Source organism: Remersonia thermophila, chromosome 1, assembly GCF_042764415.1.
Source record: "Remersonia thermophila strain ATCC 22073 chromosome 1, whole genome shotgun sequence".
NCBI lineage: Eukaryota > Fungi > Ascomycota > Sordariomycetes > Sordariales > Chaetomiaceae > Remersonia > Remersonia thermophila.
In genome coordinates, this window is record NC_092217.1 from 2,687,346 (window position 1) to 2,703,483 (window position 16,138).

General features: G+C 56.0%; 4 protein-coding genes and 2 non-coding genes across 6 annotated transcripts; 4 read left to right on the plus strand and 2 right to left on the minus strand.

Annotated features, from left to right (window-relative positions):
- Positions 1-2,442: 2,442 nt before the first annotated feature.
- VTJ83DRAFT_765 (uncharacterized protein) lies at positions 2,443-4,348 on the plus strand (the record flags this gene model as incomplete). The annotated part of the gene is made up of 4 exons (XM_071014444.1): positions 2,443-2,753; positions 2,806-3,004; positions 3,075-3,278; positions 3,368-4,348. The coding sequence occupies 4 exons, from the start codon at positions 2,443-2,445 to the stop codon at positions 4,346-4,348; spliced, it is 1,695 nt and encodes a 564-aa protein (XP_070870118.1).
- Positions 4,349-5,736: 1,388 nt separating this feature from the next.
- On the plus strand, positions 5,737-5,808 carry VTJ83DRAFT_t6. Its single transcript has one exon. It is a non-coding gene; the product is annotated as a tRNA-Thr (tRNA).
- A 2,934-nt stretch (positions 5,809-8,742) lies between these two features.
- On the minus strand, positions 8,743-9,555 carry VTJ83DRAFT_766 (uncharacterized protein; the record flags this gene model as incomplete). Its single annotated transcript, XM_071014445.1, has 3 exons — positions 8,743-9,101; positions 9,185-9,418; positions 9,486-9,555. 3 exons carry the CDS (start codon positions 9,553-9,555, stop codon positions 8,743-8,745), a joined length of 663 nt encoding a protein of 220 aa, XP_070870119.1.
- Positions 9,556-10,155: 600 nt separating this feature from the next.
- Positions 10,156-11,050, plus strand: VTJ83DRAFT_767 (uncharacterized protein; the record flags this gene model as incomplete). The annotated part of the gene is made up of 2 exons (XM_071014446.1): positions 10,156-10,178; positions 10,231-11,050. 2 exons carry the CDS (start codon positions 10,156-10,158, stop codon positions 11,048-11,050), a joined length of 843 nt encoding a protein of 280 aa, XP_070870120.1.
- A 2,014-nt stretch (positions 11,051-13,064) lies between these two features.
- Positions 13,065-13,224, plus strand: VTJ83DRAFT_t7. The gene is made up of 2 exons: positions 13,065-13,102; positions 13,190-13,224. It is a non-coding gene; the product is annotated as a tRNA-Ser (tRNA).
- Positions 13,225-14,030: 806 nt separating this feature from the next.
- VTJ83DRAFT_768 (uncharacterized protein) lies at positions 14,031-15,407 on the minus strand (the record flags this gene model as incomplete). Its single annotated transcript, XM_071014447.1, has 3 exons — positions 14,031-14,118; positions 14,183-15,243; positions 15,375-15,407. 3 exons carry the CDS (start codon positions 15,405-15,407, stop codon positions 14,031-14,033), a joined length of 1,182 nt encoding a protein of 393 aa, XP_070870121.1.
- Between the last annotated feature and the right edge of the window lie 731 nt (positions 15,408-16,138).

Consider the following 16,138-nt stretch of genomic DNA (forward strand, 5'->3'; position numbering starts at 1 on the left):
GAGGAACCAGAGGGCGTCGTTCGACCGTGTGCTCTCGTGGCGCAGTTTACTCGCGCTCGTGGGAACGCGGACAAACAGTCACCGGCTTACTGCGTAGCTGGCTTAGCTCGGAGAAATAAGCCAAGATAGCCTCCCCCTTGTCATTTCGTTGGGCGCGGTAGCAACTGCAGGCGGCCGTGGCCCACATCTCCGTATTCGCAAATTACAGTCAACAAACTTTGACGGCGCCCGGCGGAAGACGGCAGTGTTGCGGGGGTGGGGCAAACGCCTGCTGCCGGTGCTCCCAAGACTTTGTCTTGCCCGGGAAGCGGGCGAAACTGTGGTCTGGGGAAAAGTGCCGGATCCTTGTTTTCTGCAGAAGCACTGATCAACCTACGGTATTAGTTACTCGACAGAGAATTTTGTCTTTGTTGGAAGCAAGACAGCTATTCTCGAGACGAGCCATTGTTGATGTCTTTCAGTCCCAGCGCTTTGTCCCTGTTGGGATGTTAGGACGCTGCAACCTTCCGGGTGCCCCCTTAAACGTGAGGTATTCAAAGAAGAGACAAGAAAAGCCCTGGTGGAGAACTTTAGACCTCATTGCGAATGAAAATGTGTGGAAACCTGCATATGAGCCGAGGGCAGCTATGAGAACCTTTGGCAACCCGCCGTGACTCCCTATTTGTACATGAGCCGCGCTGCATGGTGATTTGTTCCCATCCTACCTACGCTCGGTTCCCTCTGCAGACTAGCCTTGTTTTGAGCCCTCCGTGTGGGATTCCCCCCGGGTGACTTCCCGCAAGCGTCAATGCCTCAACGCCCCGATGATATGGCACGTGCTGTCGGCTGTAACGGCGGCTGGGTTGGTATGCACGGGATACCTGCATCTAGCCAGGGACACAAATGCTTGGGTTTCATGTGGCTGTTGTTTGCTGTTTTCTCCCTGAACTCGCTAAGGTACCCAAGTCTCAGACGGACCGTTTGTTAGTCCGGCCATGAGGGAGTTGTTGGGAGTCTATTACTATACACAGCAAAGTACACTACCGGAAATGACTAAGCGGATGCGACGGTTATCTGCTGCAGAGTCAGGCCGTTGGTACCTTGAATGCATGTAACTGGCCGTTGCGTGCTGGCCTCGGTCCCTACCTGAGCCTACCTCCCATCGACGGAGTGTCGGGTGCCTGTCATTGGCCTTCAATGTCAGGTATCCGCCTTGTTTGCGTGACGGCACTGCCCCCCCGCAGATCCTGTCCCAGCCTTGTGGTGTTGGAGCGATAGACGGTAAGCAATTTATGTATGAGTTTATTAAAGCGGGAGTGTTCGATTGAGCAAGGCAGTGCTGATCCACTACCACGCTCATCAGCCCCCCTAGCCGACCGGCAAGTTGCCGCCGTGACGCCAGCCCGCAGGAGAGACAGCCTCGGGAGAGACACACATTTGTGTCGTGGCCTGACCCAGGCGCACTACCGAGATACAGCCAAGCCAGGCAGGATTGATGTTACCAGGACTTTGGGGTATCACAAGGGATCTGTAGCATGAGGTGGGGGTGACGGCAGTGGTGACCAATTCTTGGATCAAAAGCGACGAGGGTCGGCCTGCGCTTGTCCCAATGTTTACATGGTATTCATCATTGGCATACCCCGAATTGACACGAGTCTGCTTCGAATTGGGAGTGTCGCGCATACGGCGACAAGCACATTACGAAGTGGCAGCCTGGCAAAGTCTGCACCCGACGTCTTCAATGTCTTTCCCATCCCGTTCCTCATCCGCGCTACTGGATGTGAGCCGAGACGGTGACTGACATTCGAATGCAATGCAGCTTTCCTGGGCCTGTATCCCCCCCTGCCTTTCTCTTCCGTCTTCTCTCTCCCTCAGACGCCAGATGCATTCCATTTCTCTAGGAGATACATTCTGCGGCCTCCCCAAGCGCCCACAACCCCGCCGTCTATGACACTCGTTCCCGTTTGTCTCCATTCGTTGAGGCTCATCGAGGCGTTTGACACCAGGACTGGTACCTCTCAGTCCAAAAGAGTCGCCAGGGGTCTCCGATAATCTCCATCCTGGTCCTTTCCAGACTCCAGAAAAGACGGTTTTTTCCAGCCTCGGCCTCTTCTCCCGACCTGTTGGCGAAGGTGAACTCACCTGTCTCCTCTCGCCCTCCTCGGCCGGCCCGAGCTGAACTTCGGTTTCCTGTTTCCCACAATCGCCCGTTGTCCTACCAATGGAACAGGCGGAGCTACACACATTCGACACGATCTAGCTCTTAAGCTCCGCCTCAAGCATACCGCGTTGTCGTTGCCTACCGCAAAATATCTGAGTGCCGATATTGTAAAGCCCAACGCCAATTCACCAGCCTTCCACAAACCTCGCACCTCCGCAAGCGCAAAATCTCCGTTAAAGCCGATCCCAGGCAGCTGGGGTAGCACAGGCCGCCGGTGGCTGGTCACCAAGGACGATCAAGCCATGCTCTCCAAGACGAACGGCATCGATGCCCCGCCGCTCAGGGGTGGGAGCACCCAGGACCTCACCATCGAGCAGCGGGACACAATCGAGCGTATCGAGAGGTTAGGCGCATCAATCAGCGTCATTGGCGTCTGCCTCATCTTTGCTGCCTACGGCCTCTTCAAGCGAGCTCGCACGCTTCCAAACACATTCATCTTCTTTGCCTCCATCGCCAACCTTGGCGCCAGCATCGCCTGCCTCATCGGGTATGCTGGACTCGCGGCAGGCCTCGACTCGGCTTTGTGTCAGGCACAAGCGTTTCTGCTGGAAATGTGCGTTGCCCCATCTTCTTCCGCCCTGATCTTTTGCGCTGAAACCCAATAGGTTCATGCAGTCTGATCCATGGTGGTCGTTCGCCATGGCGGCAAACGTTTACATGGTGTTCTTCATGAACTATCCAACGAGTTATTTTCATAGGCATCTCTGGCTTTACTGCCTGGTCTGTTTTGGGGGGCCTGCGGTGCCGGCCCTCATTTGTCTCTTGTATGCGCCCAAGGGCAAGCGAATCTACGGACACGCACAGGTAAGTCTTGGATATCCGGTGAATCACATCACAATGATTACTGGCTAACCGTCATGTGTCATTGCGACAGCTATGGTGCTGGATCGACGACGATTACAACCAGCTTCGTATCCTAACATACTATCTACCAATTTGGCTGTGCATCCTCCTAAGCTCTGCAATATATCTCGCCGTGGGTTGCCGCGTCTTTCGCCAGCGCAGCCAACTCCGGAACTTGACGTTCAGCAACCAGGGAAATGAGACGTTCATTGATGAGATTGGTATTCATGAAAAAGTATGCCGAGTTTTGTTGGCCCGACAGGCTTCGCCTGAACTTCATCAAGCTGCAAGAGCGATGCTAATTTATATCCACTCTCGCTCCAGGGCGGTCAAGCCTACGGCATCGTTACTACTGACATTCGAGTCACTGCCGAACCCTCAGCCAGCCCCACGCCACCCTCAACGCCCTCTGGGTCCATCGAACCGGTCCTGCGGCAACCTGCCCCCTTGTCACCTGTCCATAACGTTTGGGGTTCCCCTGATGACGAAGACGGGGAGCCCACGACTTCCTCCTTGAGCAAGAACAACCAAAGCTCCCCTCACTACTTTCAACATCCAGAAGTCACTGTCACATCCATCATCTCGTCAGCCGGAGCCGCCTCCTTTGCCGGACCACAGGGCCTCCATGACCCAGACTCTGGAAGAGTCTGGCGCGGAACTCAACTGTTCACCCTGTCAACGCCCAATCCCAGAGGGCCCGAGCCTCCGGCGTCCTCGAATTGTAACTTCCTCCTGCCCGTGGCCCGCTCGTGGCGGCGTTTCCGCGCAAAGCTCGCCAACCTGGACCCCGTCAAGCTCGGCTACCTCCGCACGTCCTTCCTCTTCGCGCTCTCCATTTTCGTCACGTGGACGCCCAGCAGCATCAACCGCGTGTACGCGCTGGTTTACCCGGATCGTCCGGCTAGCTACCCGCTCAACCTCGCCGGCGCGGTCGTCCTGCCGCTGCAGGGGCTTTGGAACGCGGTCATCTTTGGAGCGACCACGTGGACGACGCTGAAAGAGGAGGTGGCGGCGCTCGTGGCGAGCATTGGGGGGATGAAGTCAAGGGCGAGCGACCTTGCGGGCGAAGGATCGGCAGGTCCGTTTGGGCCCCTTGGCGGGAGGGGCCCGGGGGGAGGGAACGAAGATGGTAGGATCGAAGGGCAGCATGGCAGGACGTTGGAGCCGCCTGTTAGCCCTCTCAGCCCGGTAAAGCTCGGATGGGCTGGGGTGCGCGAGGTGCGGAACCTGCCGAGTCCGCATAGCCCGTATAGCCCTCGTGCGAGCATGCGAAATGTGCGTGTCATCAAAGGCGGCTCGCTCTAGGGCTTCATCTTTGGTAGGTTCATGTGTTGCTGTTGCGTCGCTTCGCACCTGTCACACTGTGGTCTGTTATGTATGTCTTGATTCTGTTGTTTGTTCGTTTTCTTCGCGCAGCTCTCCACGGCAGCGCGCAAAGTTTGGGATGGTATGAAGTTGGCCGGGGAAAAGGTTTGGCGTGGGGCGTGGACTCGAGATACCCAGGGTGAAGAGTGTAGGTAGTTGGTTTCATGGCGTCTCATGGAGTTAGTTTGGGTTTGTCATCTGTTGGAGGGTCGAAGACCCTACCGATACCGCACCATTTTCAGTCTGAGCTTCCAGGAACTGTGCTCGCCGAATGATAAAAGGAATATCATCATGCTTCTTTCTTAAGGTTGTTTCAGAAGACTCGCAATATCGACATCTAGAATGACCACAAGGGTCATCATTTGCTTTCTGAACCCCGTATCTCCCATCAGTTGTCTTGGCAACATTGTAACTGTTTACAAACAAAAGGGGGGTGGTGGCATCGCAGCACCCAAGTCCCAGTTGATTCCCAGTGGTGTAAATAATCTTTTTATGCGTAGAGTATTAGCCTGAATAGTTCATTCTATTAGTATTGATGAGAGCGTTCAGCAAATCCTGTAAGTGCGCAAGCGGCGATCCTCTTGGGTTCAGACATGATGGATCCTGGGGGGTGGGTCCCCACCTTCATGGTCCTCCTCCATTACGCAGTACACAGTAGGTCCCGTAGCATACCTACCGACACTGTCAACCTCAAGGCCATTGTCATTGCCTGACTCTTGGAACCGCTTCATACAGACGCCATGGCAAGAGCCATTCCAGGCTCGGGTGATACGCCTAGCGTTGTTTTTTTGGGACTCAAACCAGGAACTTTTAGTAAGAGAGAGCATGTACTGCTGAGTCAGTCGTCGAAAGCCTCTTCAGCAGCACCGTCTACCGAGGTAGATTACATCCGCTGCGTCTTTACAGCGCTGTCTCAGCGCAGGCCTCGCCTATTCCAGCCAGGTCTACCCGCAAGCTAAGACAAGGCTGACCACCTCCTGCGCCAGATGACTGGCTTTTGCTGTGGCGAGGACCGTGACAGACTCCCTGTGGACGGCTCCCACATTAAAAGTTCCCGGCACGTCCAGAGTGATGGGGCTGGTGAGAAGAGGGGAACTCGCACCGGCTAGGATCGGGTCGTAGTGGCATGACTTCCCATTCAAATCGAGATGAACAAATGTGTCCTTGGGGGAAAGTGCAAATATCGACCAGCCAGTTCTACTCTGCGCGTCTAGGCGCCGAAGAGCACTCATCCCGAAGCAGCGGGAGAATTTGAGAAGGAGTATGCGCGGATCCACCAGTCCCTTTATTAACTTTTCTACAAAAACGGTCCTTCCAGAACAAAGCGGGCCCGCATGGCTCAGTGGTAGAGCGTGTCACTAGTAATGACAAGGTCGTCAGTTCGATTCTGGCTGTGGGCAATTAGTTTTTCCATCTCAACTTTTGATATTTTTTTCTGGCTTTTTTTTCGTTTTGTTATCTCTTAAACAAATGTTACGTCTAAAAAAAATTTCGTTTGGGGCATTTGCCTCAAAGGGCTTCGGGTGTTGAATGGTTTCTACTGGAGTTAACCAGGGGGGCGAAACGACACACACAGACCACAGCGAGGTATCACAGGGCAAAACTAACCAAAAACTATGTCATTAATTATGCCCTGTTCCACGGGTCCGACTGGAAAAGCCTCAGAGCTCTCCAAGGCTCTTCAAGCTGGGTACTTAGATTTCTCGCCGTGTTCATTATGCAGGATAAGATGGTCTGAGTAAAGAACCTCCTCTCCCTGGTGATCGGTTCATGTCCTGTCGCTAAGCGTATCAACAGCCGAAGGATGGAGGAACGTGGACGGTCGCTCCGGATGCAGCAGCCCTTCAACTCTCACACGAGACCCCATGACAGCGATCATGCCATTGGGTTACCTGTGTCAAACAAACATGATTATAGCTGGACCCTAGGGTGTCGGCGGTGGTGTTTGACTAGGGTCACGTATTCCTCAGAGCTACAATGCATCAGACACCTGGTGTTTGTGAGAACTGATTCAGGTATGTTTGATGCCAGAAATGAATGGCCATCCGGATACCTGGCCCCCGGCTCTTGGATACCTTCACGGTTACAAACGACACGTGAAGTGCAGAATCTCACCCTACACAGACGCCCGGAGACAGGATGGGCAGATGGTCCGCCCGAGAATGAGCGCGCTGGGCATTAGAGTCTGTGTGCAGCCCATGCCTTGCTTGTCTCTCGTGGCTAGCATATTGTAACCATTGAATCAGGAACATCTCTGACAATACAACAGCATGCGGTGTCACGGTCCGTTGCACAACCCGGCTCGCGGCCCGTAGTCAAGCCTGCTTGCTGTCATCGGGGCCCTCATGATGCCACAGCGTGGGCCTTCGACAGGGATGGAAATTTGACACGCTGGCACGTGTAATCTGAAAGGCGAGAAACTCAGAACTTACCCGAACTATCCACGATATTAATCCATTCTACAACGTTGCTCGGCCAACGTGATAAAATAGTGCTATGATGTTGTAGGGGAGGAAATAACTCCTCCATATCGATTGTATCAGGGACGACGATACTCAAATAGCCCCCTATACACACTATACGCAAGTCAGCTGCGCGAGTACTTTATGAATCCCGTGCGCAACCTGCTTGTGGGAATCCCTGTGAAGCAGCTTATGGGAGGCTGATTGCTACTCTGTCGTATACCACGGAGAGAATCTACAAGACAAACGACCTCTCGTGTTTCGTTTCAGTGACTGATACGACTACCCAAGCCTACTACGTGAGTACAAGTACAAATAACAACAGGCCATCGTGTGAGCATAGGCCTGACACGTGAAGAACTCTAGCGCAAGTAACGCTGGGCCATCCCGCGGAACAGCATTAGGTCTGATATGCTCATCCACAATTGTCCGATACCGGGCCATAAAAGGCCCAATTGTTCCACCCAGCCCTCTATCCTCCAGCGTGCCTGATGGTCTACTCTTAACCATGATACCACAGGTGCGGGACCGGAACCGGCAATTGTACGCTGTAGGGGCAGTTCCCGACCTGTGCTGGCCCTACGGATCGCCATCAGCCTGCTGATCACCTGTGCTGTCAAAACACAGGGTGAATGGCATGACGTATGTGAGCAACATACCACGAAGGCTGCAACTTGCCGCCCCCGACAGTATCTCAACGACCCCCCTTCCTCCCCAATTGGCGTGGGGGACGTGTGACTGAAGGACAGGGTGAGTGTGCCGGTGCCAGTCTGATGTGGTTGAGAAGGGAGAACAGAGACGCAAACACATTGGAGATGATGATAGTTGTGGCTCTCAAGCCGTGATTGCTTGACTTGCTGGGGGTTGGGGAAGAAGTATAAGAAGACCCCCCAGTTGCTCGCTCGCTGGCTAGATGGATGGGCAGGAGGCGTTTCTTGCCAACCCAGAAGGTATTGCTTGCAACAGCCTTCCAACCTTTGATCAGATCCACAAAAGTGTCTGTCGTATCTATATCACAAAGTGAGCACGGTCTTCCTCCAGTCGTTGACCCTTCACAATCTGCAGTCCTCGCAACATACTCCTCCCCCGGCCTCGCAAACACCTTTACCAAAAGCAGCACCAATCTAATTCAGGAAGTAGGATTCATCTATCGTTGCCCCATGTCACGCGACCCCATCCCCAGCGTGTGCGGCCACAAGGGCCCCCAGTCCACCTCTGCCAAGCCGGCCTCTCTAAGCAGCGTGGACGTGATGGACAGGTCGTCCGGAACATCCCAGGCGCACCAGAGCGGAGCCGGCACACGTGCCTCGCCGCCGATATCTCCTCGCAGCTGTGAAAGCAGCACAAGCGGGGGCGGGGGCAATGGCTCGTTGCCCGTGACGGAGGACAACGTGAAGAAGGCGTCGGAGGATTATGAGAAGCGTCGGAGGCAGAAGGATAGGGAAGGTGACGGAGATTCGACACCCACGACAAGGCAGGATCATATCAAAAATGTCATGGAGGACGCGGATCGGAAAGTGAAAAAGTGATGGTTGGTTTCTGGGCTTGTGGGGGTCACCGTTCTCCATCGCTGTGAAGGTGCTAACGCAGGTGTGGAGGGTGCAGAAGCCGGTCGATGGCCCCTTTCCCTCCTCCCCCTTTCGCGTTGGCTGAGAATTGGGCAGATAGGGTGGTTCCACCGCAGAGGTATCCTTTGGCGCTCTCGGGCCATTGCTCCGTCTTGGGTTGGCTGGGAGGCATCGAAGCGAGTTGTTGAGAAAGGATTTGCGATGAGCTTATTGAGTTCCTTCATTTTTAAACATTCGACGAAATCCAAAGCCCCCAAAAATACCGCCCGTCCGTCTATAATTCTTCTGCCCGTACCAATTTCCATCATAACCGATCCTCCGGCTTCTTCCACCCCAACATCGCACCCCCCCGGGCGATGACGCCGCGGATGGCATCGACCAGGGCTTTCGCCATGCCCTGGTTTTTCCGCTTGCCACCCACGTCCATGGATGGCGACGACGAGGGCTCGCTGCCCATGGTGGGAAGGACATTGTCACTGGCGGACAGGCTAACGAACAAGGAAAAGGGTACGAGCCAGACGCAGAGGCCAAAGTAAGAAGCGATCTGGGAGAAGGAAGGAATGTCGCTGGGAGTGTCGTAGTACGAAGACATGTGCTGGTAAGCGTGCTCCTGGCGGGACGAGAAGTGTTTGAACCAGACGTAGTGGTTGACAAGGACAAGAACTGGAGGGCGTCAAGATATGGGTCAGCTGGTGGTGGCGATGGGAGCCAGGGTCGGCGATGGGGTTGGGCGCAGGGCCACATACCGCATGAGGTCAGGAACAAGGGGTCGCTCAGCTTGACGAAAGGGAAGCGGCGCATGTTCCCGAGGTAGATAAAGTGGGAAAATATGCCGAGGGCGGTTGGAAGGAAGGGAAACCGATCGACGAGGCAGAGGAGCAGCTGCAGGACCATGATGGAGTAGATGAGCTTTGTCAGGAAGCGCTTGGCCATGACGGTGTGCTCTTCGACGAGCTCCGAGAGGTAGTAAAGGCCGGAAGCTAGGGACGGCAGCATGAATGTTAGCGATGCATGAGCAAGCGGTGCTCTTCCGAAGCCAGGACGCACCGATGGCCAACGTCATGAAGCAGAAGCCCACGACGGAGCCCAGGTAGCCAACAAGCGGCAAAATCCACATGTTTGCGACTGTAAATGAATCCGGACTATCGCGATGTCTGACGGACCATGCCAAGCACCGGTCGTTGGTTGTTTTGCCAGGCCGTGGAGCCTATGGGGATGTTCCAAGGTTGTGTTGTTGACCGGACCCGGCTTGCTGGTTATGGGTGTCGCGAGCTGCGTGCGTCCAGTTGGTGCGTGGCCAGTTGGGTGCGGTGTCTTGGCTGACGTGCCCGGCCCGGCGCCCCGTACGTTTCTTTGCGGAAGTGGGTCTGTCGGCGTGTGCAACCCAAGCGGGTTGCATGCCTGACCTACGCAGGTCGAGGCCGCGTGCAGGCTTGGTGAGATAAGATTAGATAAGAGATAAGAAGACACCGCCCGCACACTTCCAGAATTTTGGTGGGACCCTCGCGGTGTCGAGGCTGCTTGAACCAAGTCCTGCCGCCAAAGAGAGCAATCTTCCCGCTCGAGAGCCGCAGTCTTCGGCATACTTCTCGGAGGAATTGGCAATCGAAAACTGCGAAAGGCCTCGCTCAGAACAGCCCCCCACGACGGAACAAAGCACACCCTCCGAGGAGTACCCCTCCGCATCACCTCGTTTGCCCTCCGCCCTCGCGTCAACATGTCACGTCCCGAAGACACATTGTAGGTCTTGCTGGGCCGTGCCCGCAATTCTCTTGCGGCTAACCTTCCTCAGACAGGCCGACGTTCATTACAATGAGGTCGAAGCCCGGAAATACACCACCAGCTCCCGAATCCAGAACATCCAGGCCGCCATGACCAGGCGAGCCCTCGAGCTACTGGATCTCAAGTCCCCGAGCCTGATCCTCGATGTCGGCTGCGGCAGCGGCCTCTCTGGCGAGATACTGTCGACTGTGCCCCCCGAAGAAGGCGGCCCGCACGTTTGGGTTGGCATGGACATCAGCGCCGACATGCTTGACGTGGCCCTGCAGCGCGATGTCGAGGGGGACCTGCTGCTTTCCGACATTGGTCAGGGCGTGCCATTCCGTCCAGGCACCTTTGACGCCGCCATCAGCATTAGCGCCATCCAGTGGCTGTGCAACGCCGAGAATAGCGAAACCTCGCCCGCCGGCCGCCTCACCCGCTTCTTCAACGGCCTGTACGCCGCCCTGAAACGCGGCGGCAGGGCCGTCTGCCAGTTCTATCCCAAGAACGACGTCCAGAAGCAGATGATTACCTCGGCCGCCGTCAAGGCTGGCTTCGGCGCCGGTCTTCTCGAGGACGACCCGGACACCAAAAACGTCAAGGTGTACCTGGTCCTGACCGTCGGCAGCAGCGCCGTGCCTGCTAAAAATGGTGACATCACGGGGGTTGTCGATGGCATGGACAACGTAGAGATCCACGACCACCGCAAGAAGGCCAAGAGCGGCAAGGGCGAGATCAAGAAGGGCAGCAAGGCATGGATCATCAAGAAAAAGGAGCAGATGGAGCGCAAGGGCAAGATCGTCAAGGCGACATCCAAGTACACGGGGAGGAAACGGCGTGTTCAGTTTTGATCTTTGCATATGGACGGCGTTCTGGTCTGGCATTCTGGTTCAAGGAAAAACTATCGATACCCATTGATTTGTCCTCCATCTGTTCAAACCGATCCATTGCCTCTCCCGTCTCAGTCCGTTCACATCTAGCCTGATCAGGCTGGGGCCCTTCACCGACACCGTGGCCCCCCGACTTGCCTTGGTAATCTCGGGCCGCACGGTGTAGTCGTTGCTATAGATCGACTGTCCATCGTTGCCAATGACCACCTTGGTCGACACAACGCTTACCTTGTACCCCAGCACCGTGGTAGGTTCGACCACTTCGTCATTGAACAACGCCACGCGCCACGAGCAGCCTCTCCTTGAGAGACGGCACGACGTCCTCAGGGTTCAGGCTTGTCAGCCCATCGTTATCAACGATGTCCTGCAGCAGCGCCGACGTCAACGTCAAGGACATGGTGCCAGACACGAGTAGCTCGTCAGCTGCATCCTCCTTGCACTTGGCGCACTGGCCCGTCTCGCTCGTATCACGAGCCAACACCGACACGCGGCCTACGCAGTTGAACTCGGTGGTCCAGCTCGCGGGGTTTGACCCGTCATAGTCACCAAGGAGCACGAGCATGCAGAACGACGCAGCGGCACCCCGTCGACTGAGGTGGCAGCCTGGCCTGGCGGAGTATGGTAAGCCGTGGGCGTCGTGTATGCGTGTGTGATAAAAGTAGGGGAGAAGCAGAGTGGGAAGCGGGCAATCTAACCGGATGGAGAGGGGAAGACCGTAGCTCCTGTGACGGCCATGTTTTCCGGACATGCTGCTGACAGGATTCGTATTTGGTCAGTGTGGTTGGTGCGGAGGCTGGGTGACCGCTACCTTGCCAGCTAGGAGAGCCCAAAAATTATCACCAACTGACACAGGAATCATCATTTAAAACACTTCACCCCCATTGAGCCACTATCCTCATCCCAATCCCCTTGCTACGCCTAGCTCGAATCAGCCCTGCCCTCTGCGGTGTTCGCTTCCCCCCCCCCCCCCCTCCCCCCCCCCAAGACCAACTCAATGGTTGCGCAAAGCAACGAGGGTCCCCCCCCCCGCTCTGTCAACGCCTCTGAACTCCACAAACCACACCCCAACCCCGCCTCAATGTGCATGGACGAGCTGTGCTCAACCAACGCCCACAACAGCTGTGGCATTATGACCAACAAATATGGGCGTCACAAAGCGTCCCTTCCGGAGGGCTTTTCAGCCAACCACTTTCGATGGTTTGGACGAGCATACTTCTCCTGTTGTATCGAGGTGCATCCGTTGACGGCTCGTGGTGTATGGCGGGGACGGTAGTAGACTCGGCCTTGCTCCAGTGATTACATAGGAAAGGATTGGGGCCCCCGGGGGCGGGGGGTTGGCAGAGAGGCCTTCTCCATTCAAGTGTTTAAGTGTTTAACTGGTAGGTTTAGTCCGTCAGGGCGAACTCCAACCTCTTGGTTTGAGGGGACGTAAGGAGCCTTCGACGATTTAGACGCGACAGGTGGCTCAGCTATTGGTCAATCAAAAGTCGTAACCCCATGAGTCGGGAGGAACTGAGATGGACGAGAGCAGTGATACATCATGTAAATGATCCAAAGAGCCTGGCGTATCGAGTCAAAAAAAGAATTCCCTGGAGATGGATATGTATTGTGTGAGCAGTTGATGTTGGATGTCTTCAAGGTTAGGGAAGTGCAAGGGGTTGTCTCTGAAGCCATCGTCTTTCAAGATATGATGGTGGGGTGGTAGAAATTTCCATTGACGATGGATCGCTAGCATGAAGGATACACAAATTCACTTTTTTTTTGTTTTTTTGGAAGCGGAGAGACGTTCACAGCATCACGAAAGGAGGGGTACACGGAGAAGGCTGCAGTGCGATGTACAAACGAAATCTCATTGTGTTGTGGTTGCGATGCGGGAATGGTCTGGTTACTGTGGGGCGCAGTCTGATTATTTCCATGCCGCGATATAAGGATATAGGCACAGTAGAGTCACGTGACTATCACCTAACAACCTCAACCCCCGGTGGTGTAATTGGATAGCACGCCAGCGCTGAAAAGTAGAGAGCAGCTGCAGGTGTACTGCCCTGACACTGCCGACCGGGTGACCACTTTACACCTGCATGGATCTACCCTAAACATCGCAGCTGGAGGCGCAGGTTCGAATCCTGCCTGGGGGGTTTCTTTTTTCGCTTTCTTGCCTTTTTGTTTTCAACTTGTTGTTTGTCTCAAGTCCTTCTTTTCCGCAGTCCTAACGCGTCCAAAATCATCTGCGGCGGCATCAGGGCTTTCCAAACATGGATAGAGCCGTATCCAGGCTCCAGAACGCGAGCAAGCACTTCCCCTGACAACACCGGACTACCGGGCTCCCGGTCAGCAGCTTCCGGGATGTGGAGTCCGCCCATGGCTCCGCTTCCCGAGAGCTCCGCCGATATCTCCGCCGTAGCCGAAAGCCAAGAAACGGCGAGAACCCTAACCGGTGGACGCCACGCTCGGCTCGGGACAATCTCGCGAAACGAAATCTCGTGGCGACCGCTGGGGCGCACAAAATTTATCGGAGAGCGGGCCAGCAAAGACGATTTTGAGCATCTAACCCAGCAAGTGACGTTTGACATGTCAGAACACATGGCTTCGTTAGAACGCCTACTTAGCAAAAAGAAAGAGGGAAGCTAGGGTCCCCCGGCGCCGTCGTGTATGTACACAGAGACAGAGACGTGCCATCTATAGCAGCTCTTACTCCGTCTATCTCATTCCCCTCGTCCCCCTCCCGTCCCGCTGTGATTCATGGCTTCGTCCTGGCTATCCTGCTGGCCATCTCCAAATCTCAAGGGCGTACGCCGCATTCGCACAACATCTCTTGCCCCCTCTCTCATTCTCTTGGCGGAGCGGGGTGGATGCTGAAGCTCGGCGGCCGTTGCTCCTCAGCAGCGGACAAGCGGATATATGCACGTGCTGTGATCCAAGCTTGAGTCGAAATCCGTTTCGCTTAGAGCGCCTTCTCCATGGACTCGAGGATGGCGCGGGTGAACTCCTGGTTGGTAGCCTGGCCGCCCATGTCGCGGGTCCGGACCTTGCTATGGAAGCGGTTAGCCGCCCTATACAGTGTTGTGCTGCCCGAGAAATGAAATCGGCACTCACCCCTGAGCAATGACATCGTAAACGGCGTTGGAGATGCGGTTGGCGTGGTCATCGAGGCCGAGGTGGCGGAGCAGCATGGTGCCACTGAGGAGAAGAGCGGTGGGGTTGGCCTGGTCCTTGCCCTTGATGTCGAGACCGACGTGGCGGCAGCCGGGCTCGAAGACGGCGACGTCGCGGCCCATGTTGCAGCCGGGAACGACACCCGGACCACCGACCAGGGCGGCGGCAATGTTGGAGAGGATGCCACCGTACAGGTTGGGCATGACCATGACGTCGAACTGCTGGGGCTTGCTGACGCACTGCATCGAGGCGTTGTCGACGATCATGTCGTTGCACTCGAGCTGGGGATAGTCCTTGGCCAGGCGCTGGAAGGTGCCGCGGAAAAGACCGTCGGCAAGCTTCATAATGTTGGCCTTGTGGATGCAGGTGACCTTCTTGCGGTTGTTGGCCAGGGCGAAGCTGAAGGCGAACTTGGCGATGCGCTCCGACTTGGCGCGGGTGATGATCTTGAGGGACTCGACGACGCCCGGCACGCTCTGATGCTCGAGGCCGCTGTACTCGCCCTCGGTGTTCTCACGGATGATGCAGAGGTCGATGTTCTCGTGGCGCGTCTTGAGCCCCGGGATGTTCTTGACGAGGGAGATGGAGGCGTAGATGTCGAGCTCCTGGCGCAGGGCAACGTTGAAGCTCTGGTGGCCGGAACGGCTCATGGGGGTGTGGAGGATGCCCTTCAGGCCGAGCTTGTTCCGCCTCAGCGACGCGACGGCCTCCTGGAACTTCTCCTCGGTCCGGCCGGACGGCGCATCCTCGAGACCCGACACCTCGATCTGCTCCCAGGTGATGGGGACGTTGTCGGCCTTGAAAACGGTCTTGACGCTCTCGGCAACCTCGGCGCCGATACCGTCACCGGGGATCAGGGTGACGGTGTACTTGCCGCCGTACTTGGTGGGCTTGAAGATGTCGGAGTGAATAGTCTGGCTGGAGGGGGCATCGGCAACGCTGGCGAAGGTGCGGGCAGCGTTCAACCGGTGCTGGGGCTGGGCAGCAGCCCTGAGCAGGTTCTGGTAGAGGCGAGGCGTTGTTAGCAGAGCGCAAAACGGGTCGCGTGGCGGACGTCGAGCATGTTTTTCAACGGCGGGGAATGGTGGCCGTCGAGGCCGGCTGGGGGTCGCAAGCCAGCGCAAAAACCTACCTGGGCCGTGCGGGCAGAGTTCCGGGACAACATGATGGGCAATTGGGCAGAGGGAATGGGAATCGGGTGTGGGCGAGCCGGCCAGCAACGACGCAGATTTTCTCGTGGGAGAGGTGTGGACGACAAGCGGGAAGACCAAAACGTGGTGTTGCAGAGAAACGGAGCAAATGCCGCAGAAAACACAAAACCCAAATGCAGCGATGCTGTGCCTCCTGCCTTGTTGGTCTCAGCAAGCTCGTTTGGCCGTTCTCCGTCTTCCCGGACGAGTGGGTCGGCCGAGAGAGAAACCACCGCCCTAATCCCTGTACGGTTAGCGCCGAGGCCTTGCAGCCTGTGACGTCTGCGTCTTTGCGCGGGCAAAGGCGGTTTCAGACGCTTTTTGGCGCTTCCCCCCAAGGCCGAGAGCGGGGCACCAGGTCTTATCAGTTGGACAGACTTTCCAGTTTGGTCATCACATGAAGTGAACAAATGGTGTCCCACAGCCGGAGTTTCTGTCTTCATTAGGTATCCCTTTCTAGGATATTTTAGTACTTCGTGTGTGGATGTACTAGCTCTGGCGACGTAGTCAATCTGGTCCAGGGCACGTCGAACGGAAAGACTCCCTCAGACCGTTACGGGGCTGCAGCGGTGTCGGAGATGGATATGCATATTATAGACCACGACGAGCCACCCGATGGAACCGTGTACATAAAACTTTGCCATCCCTGTCCTGCCCATGTCCCATCACATGCTCAACTCGCCGCTGCTGGTGATCCAAGCAAATC